The sequence below is a fragment of the Cololabis saira genome, chromosome 5 (assembly GCF_033807715.1).
Source record: "Cololabis saira isolate AMF1-May2022 chromosome 5, fColSai1.1, whole genome shotgun sequence".
In the NCBI taxonomy this organism is placed as follows: domain Eukaryota; kingdom Metazoa; phylum Chordata; class Actinopteri; order Beloniformes; family Belonidae; genus Cololabis; species Cololabis saira.
The window spans coordinates 34511100-34531856 of record NC_084591.1 but is presented as its reverse complement, the minus strand read 5'-3'; the positions used below and the strand labels follow the sequence as shown (position 1 = coordinate 34531856).

General features: G+C 39.8%; 3 protein-coding genes across 6 annotated transcripts; 1 reads left to right on the top strand and 2 right to left on the bottom strand.

Annotated features, from left to right (window-relative positions):
- The first annotated feature begins 112 nt into the window (after positions 1 to 112).
- zwilch (zwilch kinetochore protein) lies at positions 113 to 6119 on the top strand. The gene is made up of 18 exons (XM_061721772.1): positions 113 to 278; positions 378 to 420; positions 502 to 594; positions 1486 to 1655; positions 1763 to 1953; positions 2045 to 2124; positions 2216 to 2371; positions 2544 to 2615; positions 2695 to 2788; positions 2878 to 2930; positions 3049 to 3151; positions 3243 to 3322; positions 3665 to 3821; positions 3979 to 4007; positions 4099 to 4235; positions 4343 to 4438; positions 5375 to 5490; positions 5597 to 6119. The coding sequence occupies exons 1-18, from the start codon at positions 229 to 231 to the stop codon at positions 5689 to 5691; spliced, it is 1815 nt and encodes a 604-aa protein (XP_061577756.1). The 5' UTR covers positions 113 to 228; the 3' UTR covers positions 5692 to 6119.
- On the bottom strand, positions 5797 to 11249 carry lctlb (lactase-like b). Of its 4 annotated transcripts, none has more exons than XM_061721776.1 (15): positions 11050 to 11249; positions 10174 to 10360; positions 9905 to 10065; positions 9710 to 9797; positions 9501 to 9610; positions 9293 to 9421; positions 8704 to 8799; positions 8567 to 8621; positions 8321 to 8482; positions 7956 to 8233; positions 7726 to 7852; positions 7436 to 7635; positions 7257 to 7320; positions 6917 to 6990; positions 5797 to 6321 (listed from the first exon to the last, which is right to left on the bottom strand). In XM_061721776.1, exons 2-14 carry the CDS (start codon positions 10298 to 10300, stop codon positions 6926 to 6928), a joined length of 1662 nt encoding a protein of 553 aa, XP_061577760.1. In that variant the 5' UTR covers positions 10301 to 10360; positions 11050 to 11249; the 3' UTR covers positions 5797 to 6321; positions 6917 to 6925. The 4 variants fall into 4 exon arrangements, with proteins under 4 accessions (XP_061577760.1, XP_061577758.1, XP_061577759.1 ...); XM_061721774.1 differs by lacking the exon at positions 6917 to 6990 and adding an exon at positions 6484 to 6528 and having other exon boundaries at positions 5798 to 6321; XM_061721777.1 differs by lacking the exon at positions 5797 to 6321 and adding an exon at positions 6491 to 6528.
- Positions 11250 to 11461: 212 nt separating this feature from the next.
- Positions 11462 to 14736, bottom strand: snapc5 (small nuclear RNA activating complex, polypeptide 5). Its single transcript, XM_061721778.1, has 4 exons — positions 14592 to 14736; positions 14134 to 14255; positions 13978 to 14058; positions 11462 to 12080 (listed from the first exon to the last, which is right to left on the bottom strand). Exons 2-4 carry the CDS (start codon positions 14221 to 14223, stop codon positions 11895 to 11897), a joined length of 357 nt encoding a protein of 118 aa, XP_061577762.1. The 5' UTR covers positions 14224 to 14255; positions 14592 to 14736; the 3' UTR covers positions 11462 to 11894.
- Between the last annotated feature and the right edge of the window lie 6021 nt (positions 14737 to 20757).

The following is a 20757-nucleotide window of genomic DNA, read 5'->3' as shown; positions in this document are numbered from 1 at the left end:
TGTTATACATTATTCGACGTTATATAAGTCATTATTTTTTCTCTTTTATCTAAAAATATATGACAGATAAGATGACCTTTGACCCTGTGTCGTCAGAGCGAGTGAGCGCGCGAGTGTCCAAACATCAACATTTGAAGTTTGAGCAGCGAGTTGACATCATTACTTCTCTCAGTTTGCTTTCAATATTTGTCTTCTCTTGTAGCGAAGACGCTTGGCGTTCATTTCGTTATGGGCTCAAAAGTGTTATCTTGTGCCAAGGAGTTTTTCAGGATTCTTCGGTGAGTTTTGGATGCATTGTTCATTTTTTTTTTTAATTTACAAATCTTTCTGAATCTAAATTATTTTCAGTGTTTTTGTTGGTCATGTGTTGCTTTCAGAATTCTACAAGATGAAAAAGGTGGTGATTCGTGTACATATGAGGTAATTGAATGTTCCCTGGGGTGATCGTGTCCGTGTTTGGTTTGTATTAACTAACAGCTACGATACATTTGTATTTTTCAGGAGGAAATCCAGATATTAAAGATGAACGGGAGCAAACTTGATGCAGTTAACATGTATTGTGGTAACCAGACAGTCTTTGTCTGTCAAAAACTTGTGAGTAACATTGTTCTTCTCACACATTAAATGCCACACAGTAAAGATATCAGCTGATCCCAGAAATAAAGAACACGTTTACATTTTTATGTGAATACTTTTTTTTTTTTAAACTCTTCTGATGTAACTGATATTTTAGATGATTTGAAGTAAAGATACACATAATCACGTGATGGTGCACATTCAGTGCATCAGTTTGTTCTGGAAATATTTGAACAGGGATCCAGTTTGTATTACAGTATTTTAAATGTTTAACAAACCCTTTTTCAGGTTACTATATATGTATTATATGCTATCCAAGTAAAACAGACTTACAGTACAAGCTATAAGGTTTAATTTAAGAAAGCTATGGTTAAGGAGTTTTAGGATACGCTTCAAATGCAAATTATTTTAGTAAACATACGTGCATGAAATTTTCATTTGTTATCACTTGTTGAGAATTTCTTTCATGAAATAACTTACAATTAATTAATAAATAATATGTAAATCTTGAGTCCATGGATATCGTCAAATAATTGATTTCTTTCACTGGTGATGCATTGTCAGACCTTTGCTGCAACTGCGTTATGTTATTTATTTGAGAGACTTAAATTAAGAAGGTTTAACATTGGTCTTTTGGTTTGCTATAATAACAGTATTTTTTATTATTATTTTCAATTTTAAAGTGTGTTTTAGATTTGGCTGAATCTCTGCCGACAGTGTTCACATACACCTCTGAATATAACCATCTTCTTCTGTAATACCTCCCTTTTAATAACTAATTAACAAATAAATAGCATCGACTCAGTGCATTTGAAGCCATTGATGCCCACGGCAATATTATAGCTCCTCGTGCTTCACAGAGGATGATTTACATTTTGACCACTTGGTCATGTTTTGTAATTTCACTAGGTTCCAAAAACAAGTGAACCAGAGGATCAGCAAACGACTGAGACATCGAAATGTGTGGGTGATGATGCTGATGCTGATGATGATGATGGGCCTGGTGATGGTGCTGTTGATGGTGCTGATGTTTTGGAAATGGAAGTGGGACCACAGCCTCTCACAGTCATGAAAGCAAGGTGACCAATGCTAAGAAGTTTAACATTTCATCTAAAAGAGGGACATGCTAGCATGATTCTTTAGGCTGTGTATATAATAAACCCATTTTTTTTTTTCTTCCATATAGACAGTTGCTTTCTTGGTACACATTATCTCAAAACACAGGTGTGTCAGCTATGGAGACAACTCTTGCCTTGTACCCTTTGTGGGTGCGTTGTGACATGTCAGACCCTGCTGGAACAACTTGGTTTGGGGCCGAACCAATTTGCTTGGGCAACAAAGTAACCAGTATCAAATTGTATTCTGTCACCTGCAAAGGTATTGTTTAGACACTAAACTCCTTTAAGACTCTGGCACGTATTTAGACTTTAATTTTGACATTTGTCTTTACTGATCTGCATACTGTTAGGTTCAACTACGGATACAAAATCTCTCATGAGCTTAAAGGAGCTTAAACAAGAGCATAAGAAAAGGCATCACCCATCCACAGTAAGTAAGCATGTTTGAAACCATGCTGCCCTCTGTGGATGAATGTTCATTCACTTGCATCTTATATATATATATATGTCAATATTTCCAGATGGGGATTAAAGGCAGCGCTAGGTTCAGCTTGTTTGGGTCCACTGTTGTTGAACACACCACCATCGAGTCTCTGAGCAATGTGACTGTGGATTTCAAGTGGAGTCATGTGGAGAGTATTCTTGAAACTCCACCTCTGTCCTCTTCAGCAACACTAGTAAGCACAAATCCTTTGCAACTTAACAATCAATTTTCCTAACAGTGAAGTACTTTGTACATTTCTAAGGTTTTTTTTATAATTTAAAATTAAATTGCAATTGTGTTTTTTATTTTAGTTAATTTAATTAAATTTGGACTAACATTTGCCTTGTTTGTCTCTTCATATGCAGAACATCAAAGTAGGCTGTGGAGACATGAGAAGTCCAATGTTTGAGATGTACAGGGAGCTAGAGTTTCTTCAGGTTTGGGTTTCATTGTAATCCGATATTATAGTAACAATCAAAATGAATGGCTAAATATCTGAGACATTTGTTATTTCAGGCTCTTGCTGATGGTTTGAGAACAGGGGAAACCGAATGGATGGAGCCTTTGGAAAGCACATCTGCTGTAAAACTGACCAAGGTTTACCTTGAAGGTATCTGCATTCAGTGAGACAAGTTAATAAATTATTCCGAAAAGTTAACATATAGTTAACATTACTTTCTTTTTCTTTTCATCTCTCAGAGCTTCAGAATACTGCAAAAACACTGCAGGATCAGGCTACAAAAGCAACAGAGGTATGATAGAGACTAAAAAAGGAACATTGTCATGAATTATTTGCTTTTATTAAAATAATGAGAATATTAACTGAAACTTTAAATGTTGCACACATCTTGTGTTTTGATCTCTTTGAAGAACACAAAGCTGAAGCCTGAGACAGACACTCCCATTTTTAGCTCTTTCTTTGAAAGAGGTGATTTGGATTTTGTGGAGCAGCTGTGGGTCCGGATGAGAAGAAGTCAGTTTATTAAGAAAACTAGAATTTGTTTGAATTACAAACGCTGGAAACAGACAACAGCAACTGTTTATCTATTTTGTTTCCCATAAAGGTGTGACGTCATACCAGGACATTGGAGACTGTCTGAAGATGGTCATTGAAGGTCTAAGATATGGTGACATCAAGCCCTGGGTACAGAACGAGTCTGTGCATGGTTCCTTCTTTGTTTTTTCTGGAACAAACTCTGAAAAACACATGGGGCTTTTTCCCCCCACTCTAAACACAAAACAGAATAAGGGAAGATGGGTTTAATTTGTTTTATTAAACAGGAAAGATGAACTAGAAACAAATGTTTTTTTTATTTCGTTTGTTTCATTTCTGTTTTTCTCTTTGGCACTGAAAAAAAAAAACAAAGAATAAACAATACATGGATTAGAATGATGTAACTTTGGAAAATGTGGAATCATAAAGAAACATATATATTTTATAATCTGTTTCATTTTTCCCTGTGTGTGTGATTTTTACATCCCCCAGATTCACAGAGACAGCAACAGCTCCCTCAGCAAGCTCATTCTGCAGTGCTACCACCAGCAGATCGATCACGTGTCTCTTACGGGCGTGACCCCTGTCAACATGCTTCTGGAGATGGGTCTGGACAAGATGAGAAAAGACTATATTAACTACCTTATTGGTAAACTTGAACTTATTACTCTGTGTACGGTACAACTTGCCCATCATCATGTCTGAGCTGCAGTCTAACTTTAGATCTCTGATTACTAAAACTAAGGTTTTTAAGGATGATAAATTGCACATTTCACAGACATTTTGCTTTCTTTTTTGTTTCTCAGGTGAACAATTGACAACTCTAAACCACTTGGTAAGCTCATAGTATGCTAATATATATATATATATATTTTTTTTTACAGCATCCCTCCATAAAGTACTTAAATGAGCTATTTACTCCACAGTGTTATTACTTGAGCACGGAGGTTGATCTGCAGGAGCAAGTGATCCGACTCAGAAAACTGCACCATCTGCTGGAAATAATCGTCACCTGCAGTACATTCCTGGGTTTGCCCTACGACCGACTGTTTCTTCTAACACAGTAAATCACTTGATATATATATTTTAGCAATTTATGAGCAAGTGAAAATACATGCTTTCCATGGTGATGTTGTAACAGGATATTTGACATCTTTTTCTCTTTCATAGATCATGTTTACTGCACTATAAAACATCTCCATATGATGAGGAACATGAATTTAAACTCCAAATCAAACCTGCTCTGATCAGCCATTTCTATCAGAAGTAAGGAATACAACCTATTTTTCACTGTTTGATTGTGTTAAAGGACAAACTGTGAGCACAATCTAACATATTGGAGGCAAAAAGCTAGATTTTTGTTTTTTTTATCTCTATAATAAATCTGCACCAATGCTGAAAAGAAAAAGGTAAGCTTTGCCTTTTGTTGCTGACATCTGATCAGTGGACAGACGCTTTATCCAGCTGTCTTCATGAGGTGCAATCGTTATTTTGTGGGACTTGCTTTTAAACACTTGTCAGTGCAGCAGTGTTTGAGGCTACTGTCTTGTGATCATGTCATCTAATGCATTCGCACTAGACATTAATCAGCTTTGCAGAGAATGGAAGAGTTTGGCCCCTGAGAAAATTCATATTTTATGTGTCCTGAAGGGACCGCGTGAGCTCCTCTGATGTAGATTTAATCATCCATCAACAGGGGGCCGTCTGAAACCCTCTGGAAACTTCCACATGCACACCACTCAGACTCTACACGCACACAGATTCTATGAACTATGAACTAAACCAAAAGAAAATATATGTTACATCTGTTATTGAAAGCAGAAATCCTTCTCATGTAGCTGTGATTTTAACTAACAAACACATCAGCGAAAAGAAAAGAGAAGAAGAAATCTTTACTCTAAGACTCGTATAACTTAACAGAACTTTGTGTGGATGTTGAAACAAACTTTTGCTCTGTGTTACTGTCAGACACCTGGGTGAATTTATGATGAACGCAGAATAAAACTGCTCAGAGTATAAGAGGATCCCCAAATAAATCAAGCTTTAAAGACTCTCAGAAAACCCATTTGAACATGCAAACATGTTTTTTTTTAAATTAGAAAAAAAAAATCTTCAAACAGTAGTTTCATTTTATAGAGTAACAAGAAAAGAAGCTAATATGTATTTTAAAATAGATCATAACATTGTTTTTCTTTTTTGCAGAGAGCATCCAGTATTGTGGAGTGTGGATGTGTCCAGTGGGAATGGTCCTCGTGAGGTGCGGACATCCTTACAGCTCAGTGACAGACCACTGGTTGATCACGTCATCTTTGAAACAGGTGACCCCCCCCCCCGAAAAAAAAGAATGTATGAATGGTACCTACCATAGTAAATTGCAGACATATTTTCTTCATGTTGTGCCTGTTTTCTTCCCTTTTTTTCCAGATTATCCTAACGAGACCGTTAACGGAGACGGTGAAGAGCCTGCTTTCTTTTCCACCTTGGGCTGCAGCAGCCTCGTCAGCTTCGCTTCAGTTTAGGGATCGCACCACTACACGAAGGAGGTGCTTTCATATTTGACTTTCTCATCGGCCATCAAAGACACGGCTGAACATGCTTCAAAAACTTGCTTTGACAAACATGTTTTTCTATCGATATATTTTTGTTTATTGTCTTTAGTGAACAAATATGAGTCTCTGTACATTTGTGTGTATTTCCTGTCCTTTATTAACACATTAGATACTCTGCCAAACAACTCTTTCATCCAGATAAAAATAAAGTCCAGCAGCATTCTAATAAGAAAATTGAGCATTGCAATTGTATTCACACTGTCAGTTTGTGTCAAAATTTAAAGTATGCAGTTAATGTCTGTTTTTTTAAGTAAATACTGTATGCACAACAAATCCATGTTATTGATAAACTTTAAGTTGTGTTCAAAACAATGCATTTTTGTCCACACATAAGCTATTAAAGAAATTATGTACTTACATTGCATTTATGTACAGTGTGTGTATGTGTGTGCGTGCTGATGCTTGTGATTGTAAACATGCACACCTAGTTCCGCCTCCGCAGCAGGAACATAAGGAAGATGGCACAGAGCAAAATAGAGAGTGTGCAAACAGTGGGGACAACGATCTCAGTTACCATCTCCATGTGGCTGGTCAAAGGGTCTGCAAAGCACACACACGTGCACTCATTAAAAACTCGCTTATATGACCATTAAATACAGACACTGCTAATGAAGCTCAAGCACAGCACTCAAAGGGTTAATATTTCTCTTCTTAATTTCAATCATAATTTGACTTTAATTATGAGCGCAAGGGTTTCCTTACCATGTATAAGTCTTAGAATATTGGCAGCAGTACTCCGCTGTTCCTCTATCAAAAGAAGAGAAAGTACTCAGAGTTGATTGACAACACTTAACCCTTTGAGAACTGTATGCAGCTATGTGGGAATATTTCAGAAAGCAGCGTTTTTGTCAGTGAGATCAATCAAAATTGAACCTGTTCAATATATATATCACTTTCGTCGTTAACAAACAAGGCTCAAATTGAAGTTGTTTTCAAATTCCAGGTCAGTTATCCCTGAAATGTTATCTGACTAAAAGTTCTGCTTTGTGAAATATTCTCTGGGCAAATTTACTGATAAGCTTAAAGTTTAGCGATTCTTTTTTTTTTCTGTTTGTTTGCTTGTTAGTTAGATTTGAATCCACACAATCACAAACCCACACAAGAGACGGCAGCTAAATGAACGGGAGACATGTACCCCCGAGTCTTAAACTTCATCATGCACTGGCCAAACCTTTGGCATTTCTGCATGTTCCTTGGATTTTCTTCTAGCTGGAGGGGCAAACAAAGAAGATACCTCAGGTATTCTCCAAGGATGTCTGGTGACGAGGTTTCCACCACCGCTCTTACAACTAATTATTTGTTTGTATGTGTTCTGAAGTGTTTGCAAAAAAAAGAAAAAGAAATATAATTGTTCTTAGAACAAATTGCTTTAATTGTATTTAATAATTCTAGGGTCAGAATCTTAGTTTGTTTACCCCCTGCTAGTTGTTTACCCGTCAATATAATTAAGGACCATCATGAGACGATAAACTAACCTGCAGCCAACAGCTGGTTGCTGGAGGAGCAGCTCTCAACGGCCTTCCTTCTCCAGTTTTCAACCTGTGAATGTTTAGGACATGTGTAAACAAAGACACGTCTGTCTGGACAATGTCTTTGAAAAAGAGAAAAGAAAGTATATTTTGACCGTAATGATAGTGACTGTGAAGCATCTCACCTCTCTTTGATTTGGAAATCCATTGGAGCTGATAATGCGTTTATAAAACTGCACAGAGGCTTTGGGGTAGCGAGGCTTGTTTTTATTCCTGAAGTCCACATAGTACAAGCCAAATCTCTCTGAGTATCCCTCATCCCACTCAAACTTGTCCAGCAGGGACCATGCGGTGTAGCCCTTTACATTAACTCCATCTTTGACAGCTGAGTGAGAGAAATGTGGTGAGACTTTGAGTTCATGTGCAAGTCTTTCTTTTGTTTGTCTTTTTGTCTAGTATATGGAACCTAATTTACCTTTGAGCATCTCATTGATGTATTCTCTGTAATACTGTATCCTCCAGTCATCACACAGCTCTGTGCACATCATCTTCTCAGAGACCCCGTTCTCAGTCACATAAATCATGGGGCTTCCATACTGAGTCTGGAGAGAAGGCAAAACAGTGTAATTAACCTGCTGTTGCAGTGGGGGCATTTAAGGAGAAGCACATACTGTCTGTCAGCAATATTAAAACACTGCGGGTCACCTTGACAAAATTCAACAGACGTCTGAAACCCCAGGGCACAGAGTAGAGCCACTCCGACCCGGGATCGGGCCACCGTGGGTCAACCAGCTCAGCCACATCACGATCGGTGAAGTAGCTGCTGCTGCTACGGACTGCTGGGTTGTTCTTTTGGGTGATGTACCGAGTGGTGAAGTGACCAATGCCGAGGAAGTCGCAGGTCCCCTTGATATAGCTCTTCTCCTGGGGGGAAAAGGTGGGCAGTCGAGACGTCCCCAGACCCTGTTGGGCACTCTTCCTTCCTGGATACAAGTTACAACGGGAAATTAGTTGATTACCTTAGTGAAACAACATTTGCTGCAGGGTTAAGTGTTTACAGCTGAACTTACCTACAAAGTCTTTCATTACTTGAGGGTAGTCACCATAAAAGATAGGGGTGGCAAACCAGCCCAGGCAGAACTGGACATATCTCTCAGCCGCCTCAATGTCTTTCTGGTTGCTGATGTCCACCGGTTCACCCCAGTCCCCCGACAGAGAGATGCCGATCAGACCTGCAGATGTCAACGGCAGTTCTCAGTGCTTGGGCACGGAGAGAAACAAAGATCTCTTTACTTCCAAGCGTATATCTGGTTTACCTTTCTGTTTTCCCCTCCATTGTGTATCATACGTGTGCCAAACTTTAGCATGTGCCTGGAAAAATAAGTTTTCATATTTAAGTTCAAAGTTTCCTCTTATGTTTTTTTGTGGTTCTGACATTTTCCCAGCCTCCTACCTTGATTATATGATGTGCAGCTCTGTAGGCGCCTGTTCCTCTCAGCTTCAGTCCAGGAGCATGCTCACCTGTCTCATAGCCCTCCACTGCTACAGACTGCGGTTGGGAATCAGAGATCGTTACATGACCAGGGGGTTTCTCTTCCCTCCAAGGTGTTGTTTAGTATTTTGTCTGCTCTGGAAGTCATAAAGCTAAAGGATCTGTCACGGAGTGAATGCACCCCAGTTGTCCCATCTTTTATTTATCACCATTACTGTAAAATACATGCACAACACCTGTGCAGTGGGGAGTTTGGTATGCTCCAAAACAGCTGCTGAGCAGCTGACTTATGCTCACAAAAAAAAGGTATGGCAAATGTACTGAATACTATAGTGCAGCAGTCATCATTAGTAAGTGGTACGCCAAAGTAAAAGCATGGCTGTGCCATATGCACGACTGGCTTCTGGTTTTGGAGAGTGGGCACTGCCCATGTAAATCTCCAAAATCCAAAACCAAGCTATGACACTTTAACTGAGCAAATGCATCAAATACTGTGTTTTTGTATGAAATATGAATGTATGTTCAAAGATATATAGTATTGCATACATACCCATGGATTGTTGAAGGTGATCCAATACTTCACTCGGCTGCCAAACTTCTCAAAGCACAGGTTTGCAAATTCATTGAAATGATTGATCATGCTTATGTTTTGCCACCCACCATATTTCTCTTGCAAAACCTAGAAAAGCATGTGATAAAGTGTATTATTTTAAAATCAATAATGATATAATTGGAGTGGTGAGTAATATGATACCTACCTGAGGAAGATCCGAGTGATAAAGTGTAACGATGGGAGTGATTTTATTGTCCAGGAGCTGGTCAATCAGTTGATCATAGTACTGTATTCCTTTTTCATTTATATGGTCAGCTGGAAATGGCATTGGACAGAGTTTAAAAAATTCTTTAAAAATGAAATGACATTTGCCAGTTCCGCTCAAAAAGGCTTGGATTAGCAGTAACTACTCACACTTTATGCCAGTGGGAATGATTCTGGGCCAGGAGATCGAGAAACGGTAATGGTTGAGCTTCAGCTCCTTTATCAGAGAAACATCATCCTGTACGAAGCGCGTGGAGCATAGTGAGACATTTAAAACATTTAGATGTATCTGCTAACCAACCCAATGATATCCCCCTGCTTTCAGCATGTTTTCCGATGGCCCACCTTGATTTTATAGTAGCCCTCACAGGAGGAATCCCCAGTGTCATTCTGTTGGACCCTGCCTTTCTTGTGACTGAACACATCCCAGATGCTCAGGCCTTTTCCATCTTTGTCCCAGGCTCCTTCTGTTTGATAGGCTGAACCTCCTGCACCCCATGAAAATCCTAACAAATAAAGCAGTCAGCCTGATGAGCACACATGAATCCTATTTAGCAATTGTTTAAACGTGTAATGAATTTATTCCACTGAATCAAAGGCCAGGTTGCGAGTACCAGCTGGAAAAGTGCCATAATAGAAGGAGCCGTGGTTGTTCTTTGTCCAGTCGAAGTCCTCAGCCGCAGACAGACACAGCACCAGCATAAGCACATGGCACACACTGACTGCAGAGTGGGGCGGCATGGTACTCCCGAGCCTGCAGGGCAGTTCCTGTGTTGTTCTGCTCCAGTCTCTCACAAATGTCTGAACACAGACATGAACAGTTCAGGCCCCACACTTAATCACAACCAACATTTTATATACAAGCCAATGAGCTCAGATGTTGCAAATGTAGAAGATTGTTGACAGAAAAACTTGGTATAATGTCACTGAACTGCCATTAAGCAGTCTGGAAGCATCCGATATGACGGGCTATGAAGGGGGGGTGAGGGGGTGGAGGGTGGGGGATCTCTGTTGCAATGCCATATGCCTCTTTTCAGACTCAATGGAGTGTAAGCTCATCTTGCTGAGGCAGACAGAGCCCATACAAACTGTGATTTTACCTCTGTAAGCAAACCTAATGTCAGAGAGGTTGATATGTTTACAATACAGAATCATAGGACAATGTATTCCACTTGAGCACGTAGATGATCACAAATAAGGAAACCTCATCATTTAACATGTTAAAGGAAGGTCATCTCAGTTGTACAATGAGCTGCAAAGCATTGTCAAATGATCACACCATAACAGTGGAAATCTTGAATTCGATACACATATAAAATATGTATAACAAAACAACTAGAATGTCCCTGAAATTGTTTGCATAAATGTTACATAATGCACAGAGTAGATTCTTTCTCCCGAATATTTAATTTTCTCAGACTCATAACTTTCAGTATCTTTATGCAATTAACTCACTTCAGCAACACACAGAATTACTCTTGTAAAATTACCTGACACTTTATGAAAAATGCATTTGCAGCAGGTGTACAAGCCGAGCCAAGATCTCTGTGGGAATGGTACCTCTCCTGGACCACCAGAGCATGTAGAAAGCTGTATATATCTATTGGTGAAATCTCTATTGTACATTCCCTGTTGTAGCACCACCCTTCTCCAGAGCTGTCCCTGCTGTCAATGTGAAAACTGGCCTTATTGTGAGGCTCGCTGCATTGTTTTAACTGTTTAGAAAATGCTGAATGGATTTCCAGGGAAAGTGTTTGCACTGCATTACCTATTTGCCTGGGTCAGGTTAGGACAAGGATTTAACTCAGGTGTTACCTTAATTGAATTCAACCCCACTGCATATGAAGACATAATCGCGTCTTGGAAACCAGAAGTGTACACTGTGGAAACCAGTCAAAAGAATCATATGCAAAACATTTATTTTGTGCTTTTGATTTCTTACATAATGCCTACATATTCACTAGTCACATGGCCCAGCCATACATTTTTAATAAAACACAACACTTTTGATTCTCATGTGAACTGTTGCTCTCCTTTATATTCTCAAAATGCACAACGACTTTAGGAAGCTACCTTAAAAGGCACCTAATAACTGCCTTACTGCATATCAGTGAGTATCTCCCACAAGATTTGACACAACTAACTTGGTGAGAAATGCAGATGACATGCATCACTTCAGGCAAAGAGAGGGTACTGCTAGCACCAAACACCATTACACTGTAACTGTTACTCCGTTCAAATAAATTAAACTTATCAACGGATAATACAAACTAACGAGTGTCTGTTTACATGGAGTACTTTTTCAGTGGCGCAAAAAACAGAAAACCCACAATTCTCAGTAATCATCTTCCTCCTCATCGTCCTCAGGCACAAATCCAAGCTCGTTTTCATCTTCGTCTTCATCATCGTCATCCTCTTCATCCTCATCCTCCTCCTCTTCTTCCATATCGTAATCTACAGCAGCATTCAGTAGGAGTTTGGTTCGATTAATCTCGCCCTCATCATCAAGATTAATGTGAACCTGGAAAAAAAACAAAAAACAACGGCATGGCAATGAAAAATTCAATCATGTGAATAAGAAACGTAATAAAACCCAAACAGTCAGTATATTTGTATTAGTTGAGCTATGGCTCAGTGGGTCATTCAATTGGACTTCTCACATTCATGTATGTATGTGGAGGGATACGATATATTGACCACAGTACGTCATACTCTACATGATGGTTAGCAATAGTGGCAACTTGCAGCTTGTTACTGTTGGCTATTCTGACACACCAAAACAACAATTACATCTTTGGTTTAGCTGGTGGCAGCAAAAATGAATGAAAGTAAAAATGGAAAAGTGACAAATGATTAATTGGACAGACTGACCCCTGATGAGGCAATGTCAGAAACAACTAAAAGTGATGTTGGCAACAGATGCTGTTGTGTGAGCTGGGTCTTACAGCTCTGTATATTTCATAAATTATCTATGCTTTAAATTGCTCTTTCCTTTGAGTATAAGTTTACTTAAATCGTTCTGGATCAAAGCCCGCGGTGGTAACTGTCAAGCATCTGCAGAGCAAGTACAACTCCCTTTTCAAAAAAAGCTGGGGCACTGTAAAATGCAAACAAAATAAAATGAACTGCCAAGCTCACAAACCTATATTTCTTCCCTCCAATAGAACACAAACAACATATCAGGTGTTGAAACTGAGACATTTTGCCATTTCATGGAAAATATCTCATTTTGAATTTGATGGCAGCAACACGTCAAAAATATTGGAACTGGGGCAGCAAAAGGACAGAAAAGTAACTGTTACAAATCAAAAACAACTGGAGGAGCATTTGACAACTAATCAGGTTAAAGCAGCACAATGTAACTTTCAGCTTGTGTTGAGTTTGGCGGCTCCTTTGGACAAAAGTGGTAGTGCTTTACCAGTAGTGTGGAAGGGTTCCTACCATGCACCTCAAAGTTATATAGTGCCAGTGAAGGCGATACAGACCCCTAAGACCATGACAGAGGTGTCATTAAACCTGTTGGAAGTTGATGTACCATCACAATGACTCTGGAAATATGATATTAAGGTGGAAAAGTTACGTAGTGCTGCTTTAATTGGCAACAGGTCAGTTACATGACTGGGTGTAAAAGGAGCATCTGCAGCATATAACATCATCAAAAATGTTATAAAATCAGGATTAATCTGTGTGTGGAAGTGACATGGCCAAAGGCCAATACTGGATGCTCGTAATCTTTGGGCTCTCGGGCGGCTTTTGTGTCATCATTAAAAATGGGCAAATATCTCAATAGTAAAAGACTGAATGGGCCCAGTAATACTCATTGGCGGTGGGCTTTCACCAGAGGAAAACACTTGACACACCATGAAACAAACATTTCCAGCATTTTGCTGACCTGTTGCCAATTAACTTGATTAGTTATTAAATGCTCTTCCAGTTGTTTTCGATTTATGCCAATTTGTGACTTTTACATCCTTTTGCCACCCCTGTTCCAACTTTTTAGAGATGTGTCACTGCCATCAAATTCAAAATGAGCTAATATTTTCCATGAAATGGCTAAATGTCAATCATTGCATTCAGTTATATTTACATATTACACAGCTTCCCAAATGTTGGTTCTAGTCCAGCTAAACATTTACATGCAAGAATTAGCTTAACTTTAACTGCTTTATCTGGGTGTATCAGTCCAACTGAGGATTTTGGTTTAAAATCCATCAAATATGTTTGTTTACATGAATTTTAAAACTACAACTCCACTTCGCTAATGCAATAATTCACTAAAGAGAATAAAGCAACTTGGGTTTAATGTGTTTGCGAGCAAACTGAGGTTATCCAAGTACGAAACAACCAGAACCAAGAATGTCATTATTTTATAACTGATCTCTGAACAGGTGGCAGGATTTCAACCAGATGTGATTTACCTCAGTTTCTGAGGACAATTTGTGGGAGCCTCCTTCTTCTGTTTGAGCATTGATTATAGACTTCAAGGCCCCTTCTTCAAACTGAAACAGCATAGACACAATATGTAAGGCACAAATATGTGATAAAACAATGGTTTTATATGAATTCGCACTCACTTTCAAGCGGTTCAGCTGGTCTTGCAGCATGACTTTGATTTTGAGGAGGGTCTCCTCTTCCTTCTTCAGCTCCTGCAAACGGCTGTGCATGTTTACTGCAGCATTCAGACCATTCCTCGAGACTAAAATAAACAAAACAAAGTCAGATCATCAGAGCTACTCCCAGTTTCAATTTCTTACCAACTATGTTGATGTTTATGTGGTCGACATGGGAGTATATTTCTGTTCTGAACAGTAAGCTGCAAATCATAGGCATTATAAGATAGTGTTGTGGTACTGATGTGTTGGTAACAGATCAGTATTTAAAGTACAAAGCAATGCAAAGTCCTGCAAATGGTAAGAAGGCAAACACATTCCTTTGCTTCCTGAGCGAGCTGCAGAAATAAACATCATCGCTGCTCTAAAGGGGGGCAGTCAGTGTCCACAAATGCTGGTGAGACTGAGTTGAAACCCGTTACCTCCGCGTAATAATTCTGTCTACAGCAGCATGCCAACATCAATATCGTTGATTGAATAAAATGCCTATGAAAAGCTCGTTTCCTGTGCGTTACAGCTACATGCTACATGCTACTGCTAAAGTTTACGTCCTGTGATGGTTACGTCATCATTTCGTCATATCCGGTGTTCTGCCAATTTCTGCTACCTGCCGAGAAATGCTACTTTTTGGTTCTGCGCATGCGCACAGTGGATTTTCAAAGTTTGATTGCCACGCCAATCATTTCTTGCATGATGTAAAATTGATAATATGGGATGTTGAGTATTTGATCCTTCAAAAATACACGACCCATGACATGAATTGCATTACACTTTGTGAACATTATACGATAAAGAGGAAAAAAAAACAATTCTATCACTTTATTTGATATTCATTCAGTCATTGGCCTTTATTTATCCAGGCAGGTCATTAAGAACACATTCTTACTTACAATGAAGGCCTGGCAAGCGACAAGGACCACTTGGGGGGAAAGGAAGTGGGCTTGGGAGCAAAACAATTGTAGCTCTACATCCATGAGCTCTACAAAGGTAGAAAACCATTAGGGAGCATTTTTTGGCAAAGCAACAAAATATGACAGAACACCGGAGTGCCAATTTGTAGCTGACGAATTTTAATTTTTGTTTCCCCCCCTAGTTTTGGCTTCAACGACGTGGGAATAATCTGTTACTAATGATACTTCACCACCTGTTTGAGTTTCTGCACCGACTATAGATGGTAAGGCAATTTATTGAAACAGTCTTAGAGTTCAGTAACAGTGAACTGTGAAATAGCAGGCTACTGAATTTTAAAAAAATATCGGTGTTACTGTTTATTTCAGTTTGTTTTAATCGACCGAAGCAAGTTTGTTACAATAACTCATTGTCAACATTTGTACGTCTTGAACTTAAAAATAATGCCTCATGATGAGCTCTGAAGACTTTCATTATGAAGGTTGTTTTTGGCGCCATCTGGTGGTCAGTCGGTGGTAACTGCTAATTTGGTCACGGGAAGCATAATTTGATAACTTCTTGAGCAAAACGACTTTTTCAGACGACTGAAATACCAAGCTGGGTTCGTGTGACGTTTATCAACCAAAGAACATGCGACAAAGCAACTTTTTTTCTTTGTTGAGGCCATCATAGGCTGTCTCTTTTTCCAAAGAATGGTTTGAAGTGGCAGGTGTCAACTTTACTGTGCCAGAAAGCCTAATTTGTAACACGTGTAGTTTATGATGTCAGTCTCTCATTTAAAACACAGGGGTCGCACTGCTGGAAGACACAGCAAAGAGTACTGGCTACCAGATTGTATGAGTGGTGTAAATTTGCCTGCCGTGACTCCTAATAGTAGTTTTTATTGCAGAAGAGGCAAGACATAAGTGATTTATTTTGTAGATAATAGTTTTGCACAAAAATCAGGAAGAATAACTTTGCGAGAAGACCATAGTCTTCAGAGAGCTGGGGCTGCGGTACAAGGCATACCATGCATGTTTAGTTTACACAAACACACACAAACAGAGACAAGAATCTGACCTGCCACATAAGCAGATATTCAGCAGCGTTGTAGTCCCCTTCAAATCCCAGAGACCCCCCAACCCCACTCTGACTAAGAGCATGTGAAGTAGATAACAAATTTAGTGAGAATGTAAATAAATCACATATGGAACCTACTGATGTGAACAAGATCTGAAACGGCTCTTAATCAGTCCTCAGAAATGTTTGAAGAGCCCATTAGTTCCTTTATAGGATTTCATCACTAAGTCCATCCAGATGTGTGCGTTGATAAGCACAGCACGCAGGCGCAACTGGAGACTGAGCAGAGACCAGCCAAGCAGAGGGACGTACCCGTCTCTGTTTACATACATTAAACGAGGAATGCCGTGGGATGTACGTGCCTTACGTTCCCTAATTTGTGAACTTTCTTCATCAGTTTTGTGGTTTTACATTCTTGGTGTGGTGGGGAACGGGATGGGATAATAGCTGGGAAACAACAGAGTCTGAAGGGTTTTGAGGGCTCTCAGTATGTGTAAGATCAAACAGTGAATGTGTTTTGCGCATGTGGATGTACTACAACACTTAAAAGCTTAAAACGCAGGGCATTTCTCACAGTTATTTACTCGGTGTATCGTACAAGTGTGCTCTATTTAATATCTAATCAGGATGGGATGCAATTCACCAATGGCACATTTTTCACTCTATATTTCATAAAATGAATTCATGGGCTTGCTTTATTGGTGAGAAGCAACAGCTGTGAAGGTCCTAACTTTATGAAGTAATTGATTTAAGTTTTTATTGTTGTTGCCTTTTGAATATGATAGTGGTGGCTTAGTGTTAGTCAGCTAATAAATAGGTTTACTGTTTGCTACTATACCTTGCATTTGCCATGCCGTGGTATGTGACCACATACTGGAGCATTATTGGTGTGTAAGGCAAGATCATAGGAGCCCTTGGGAGGCTGAAACTGGAGCTGTGTGTCCGTGTAGTGGAGACCTCAAAGATTTGGGGGTCAGAAGAAAATGTGCTTTGGGGCGTGTGGGCTGATATTGCAGCTGCCAGCGTCCCAGCACAGGCATGAGAGACCTCGGTGTGGACCGAGGGTTTTACGTGGAGCCAGTTTCAGCAGCTTTGAGGTCACTAATACTAGACAGTTATCACTTTGCTCCCTGAGAGAAACAGTTGTTTTCTCCTTGTCATCGCACAGGCTGTGTTGCAGCTACATTGCAGTTTCTCCCCAGTTAAAGCCTCCCCCTGGCAGGGCTTGAACTTAGCGTTGAGGCCCGGGTGGCAGCTGAGGCTCAGCCTCCGTGCAAGCTGCTGTGAGCAGTCGTCTGCTTTGCTTGTGCGGCGTTTGAAGGTGCTCCCACCGTCTGTGGAATGCAGTGCAGGGCGCTATGGATGAGGGGCCTTCCAAAAGGGAAAGGAGAAAAAAGGGCAGAGGATACAGAGAGAAAGACAGAGACAAAAGAGGAGGAGGAGGTGACCTTTGCGATCAGGAAATTATGAGTCAGTTATTAATTGGGGCAGTGAAGCACCCAGGGTACATGCCAAATCCCTTGAGCGATCGCTCCCTGTCCCTTGTTTAACCTGGAAATCAGTCTGATTGTCCATCATGAGGAGCTGGGATGAAGGAGTGAAGAGGGATTCCTCAACCAGGAGTATGAGACCAACATATGAGGCTTTGCCCTTCCACTTTACTACAAATCTGTTGGTGATTGCAAGGCACAGCTGATATACCTGAGCTGACACAAATCACTACAGTTTTAGACCAGTGTGGTCAAATTAGTCATCAAATCAACTTCAGAGTATTAATAGATTTTATTTTTCTGTTCATTGGCATCTTTTGTTTGTTTTTTCATGTTTTGTATCTGAGGGTCTGAAGTAATTCTTTTATTATTCATTAAAGTTCTTTTGTTTTTCATGGATTTCCTTTTTGTTGCATGTCATGAACTATAATGAAATGATGAGAAAATGGTTAAATAATTGCAGATCCTCAATAAATGTGCAAAATCAGCTTAAACAAGGAGCGTTTAGTTGTGCTGTAATTATCCTCTCGAGGCAAAGGTCACTCAGCTCTCCTCAAGTCCTCACAAAGTCCTCACGTGTAGGATGAACATGGAATACTTCAGGGGAATGAGCCTGCGTTAGAGTACCTTTACCCAGAATAAGGCCAGAGAAATAACAGAGGGATGAAAGAAAGAAGGAAGTGGGTTCTAATGACTGTAAGGTGAGGTCAGAGATGAAAGTAAGTCGGGGTTGTTTAGTCACCGGGGGAATTAAGCTTTCTTTTGTTTGTCATTTAGATCTGGTTCGGGGAACAGTATTGTTACGTGTTTATGTTAAGGTTTAATGATTGGGATGCACTGCGGGTCAGGCGTTCCGTTGAAGGTGAAGGGAAACGTGTGGGTGGGAGCTCCGGCATGTTTCCTCTTCAGCGTTTCTGTGAGGGTGACAGGAGCCCAAGGCGCTATGAAAAGAAAGGGCTTTCGGGGATCGCCAAGCCTTTGTTCCCATAGACCTACCTAAACCTTTAACATTTCCTGTCCTGAGCTCTCACACACATATTCATGCAATTTGTCACGCACACAATGTACAATAAATATACTCGACTCGATTCATTGTGATCAGCAAAAACATCTGCACGTACGCAGGCTCGGAAGACGGGATGCATACTCTGGTAGTGAATAGATGGATGTTGTGTGAATGTATTTACAGATGCATATTCCCAAAAATGCAAAGTACTAATTGGTAAAAATAATAAATATATATATATATATATATATATATATATATATATATATATATATTATATACTTCTAGTGCTACAAGAAGGAAATATGTGCTCATATTTAATAAAGTAACTACTGCAGAGCTGTGATCTGCATGGTAGTGAAGGAACTCTTTGCATAACTTTTTTTTGTGTGTGACTAAATCAGTTTCATCCCAGTGGGCACTCTGTCGCTGAATAAGAGGATGATTGATAATACTGTTAATCATCAGATTAACTGCAGCTCTGTGGTATAACCACCGTGTGTTTTTTGTCCATCAACACCAGCATGTGTGTGTCTGTGAGAAAGTCAGCTGGGTGGCCCAGTGACGCTGTCTTCATTTGTCAACTGAGGGAAGTACGAGTTAAGCTTCATACCCCCGGCCCTGTCCTGACCGTTTACGCTCAGCTTTTTATCATCTGAACCATTTTCATTGCGAGGCAGCGCTTAAGAAAGCATATTTATTTCACAATTAGATTTTATTTCAGCCCACACATAAGTGGAGTCCGCTTAGCTTTTTATTGCAAAACTTACATTTCCAAATAGGGATAATTACATCCAGTGAGACTGGCAGGGATGTGCAACCTGCTGAGACCACAGGGAACTGAAACAGCAGACCGGTGGAGGTCCAGTCTCTGGGGGTGCGTTGGACTTATGGAACCAAAAAAAAAAAAAAAAAAACGGTTAAAAGGGCTGAATGTAAGGCAATCCAATCTAACCACAACAAAAACACTGTTGATTTAGGTCGGGCTAAGTTGAGAGAGCTTCTTTATGATGCAACTTGGGGAATTCTTCAGGCAGCGGCATGAGGTTTAGTCCCTGATGTAATGTGGTTTGCTGAGGGATGGTGAGATGGAGCTTGTGGCCTGGGCTGATGAGGATGTCTCTGTCACAGCTGAAATTTGTAAACTAATTGAGGACCCATACCCAGCATTCCAGGTTCACCGGCCTTCCTCTCCAGGCCGTCGGAACAAACCCAGAGTTCAAGACCACCTCCAACCAGACCCACTGACTCGAGTGTGATTAATTACATTTACCCCCTTTTCCTCTCTTTCTTTGTGTCGTGCGCTCTCTCTCAATCTGAGCCTTGTGTGTTGGTCTGGGTAGTTCACCTCCCTTGGTACCCTAAGTAAAACATCCTTGCAATGCCAGACCAACCATCAGGAAATCCACTGTGTTCTTCTTTTCTGCTGTCATTTTTTTTTTCTCTCTCTGTGCTTTATGATTCATTATTAGCAGGTCTCCAGGCTCTTTTTCTTCTTATTTTATATGGATTTTCAATATGATTTTCCAGCTAAAGATGTGGTAAACCGTGTTTTAGTACTTGGACTCGATTCATCATTATAAAGAAGAGTTCAAGTCTGCTCAGATTTGGTTCCACAGTCATAACATGGCATCTGAAAGGCAGCAGTGAAATCAATATTATATGCAGGTATGGTGCAATGCAGGGAACCTTACAAAGCGGTTATTAGATTGAGATCTTTGTGGCTCCACTTTTAGTTCTCATCTCTATTTTTTCATGTTCTTATCACTTCATCTCAGTTAAATATGAACTTGGAAGGTTTAGAAATGACGAGGAGACCATCTGACAAGTACTAGACTTCAGATTTCTAGGATCCGTCCCAGCCATCCCCACCACTCCTGCAGGTTCAGGTTTTTAGCTGCAAGTCTTCAGGCTGCTGAACTGGTGCATACACAAAAACCATACCCCCTTGTCTTTAAGATGGTGTCTGAGAAATTGTTACCAATAGATTATTTTATTTGCTTAATTGTCAATTAAAAAAAATATATACAATCAATTTTAATATACAATATTACTAAGTACTACAGTAAGAACAGATTACTGTTAAACAAATGAATACTTTTGTATTACATGTGAAGCGCACCG

Excerpts from the sequence above, each read along its gene's own strand:
- zwilch (XM_061721772.1), top strand. The coding sequence starts at position 229 with ATGGGCTCAAAAGTGTTATCTTGTGCCAAGGAGTTTTTCAGGATTCTT. Across the intron at positions 2,372-2,543 it reads TGTCCTCTTCAGCAACACTA|AACATCAAAGTAGGCTGTGG; the intron begins GTAAGCACAAAT and ends CTTCATATGCAG. Across the intron at positions 3,323-3,664 it reads ATGGTGACATCAAGCCCTGG|ATTCACAGAGACAGCAACAG; the intron begins GTACAGAACGAG and ends TACATCCCCCAG.
- lctlb (XM_061721774.1), bottom strand. The coding sequence starts at position 10,300 with ATGCCGCCCCACTCTGCAGTCAGTGTGTGCCATGTGCTTATGCTGGTG. Across the intron at positions 8,800-9,292 it reads TCACCTTCAACAATCCATGG|TCTGTAGCAGTGGAGGGCTA; the intron begins GTATGTATGCAA and ends TCCCAACCGCAG. Across the intron at positions 7,853-7,955 it reads GTCTGTTGAATTTTGTCAAG|ACTCAGTATGGAAGCCCCAT; the intron begins GTGACCCGCAGT and ends CCTTCTCTCCAG.
- snapc5 (XM_061721778.1), bottom strand. The coding sequence starts at position 14,223 with ATGCACAGCCGTTTGCAGGAGCTGAAGAAGGAAGAGGAGACCCTCCTC. Across the intron at positions 14,059-14,133 it reads ACCAGCTGAACCGCTTGAAA|TTTGAAGAAGGGGCCTTGAA; the intron begins GTGAGTGCGAAT and ends ATGCTGTTTCAG. Across the intron at positions 12,081-13,977 it reads AATTGTCCTCAGAAACTGAG|GTTCACATTAATCTTGATGA; the intron begins GTAAATCACATC and ends TTTTTTTTCCAG.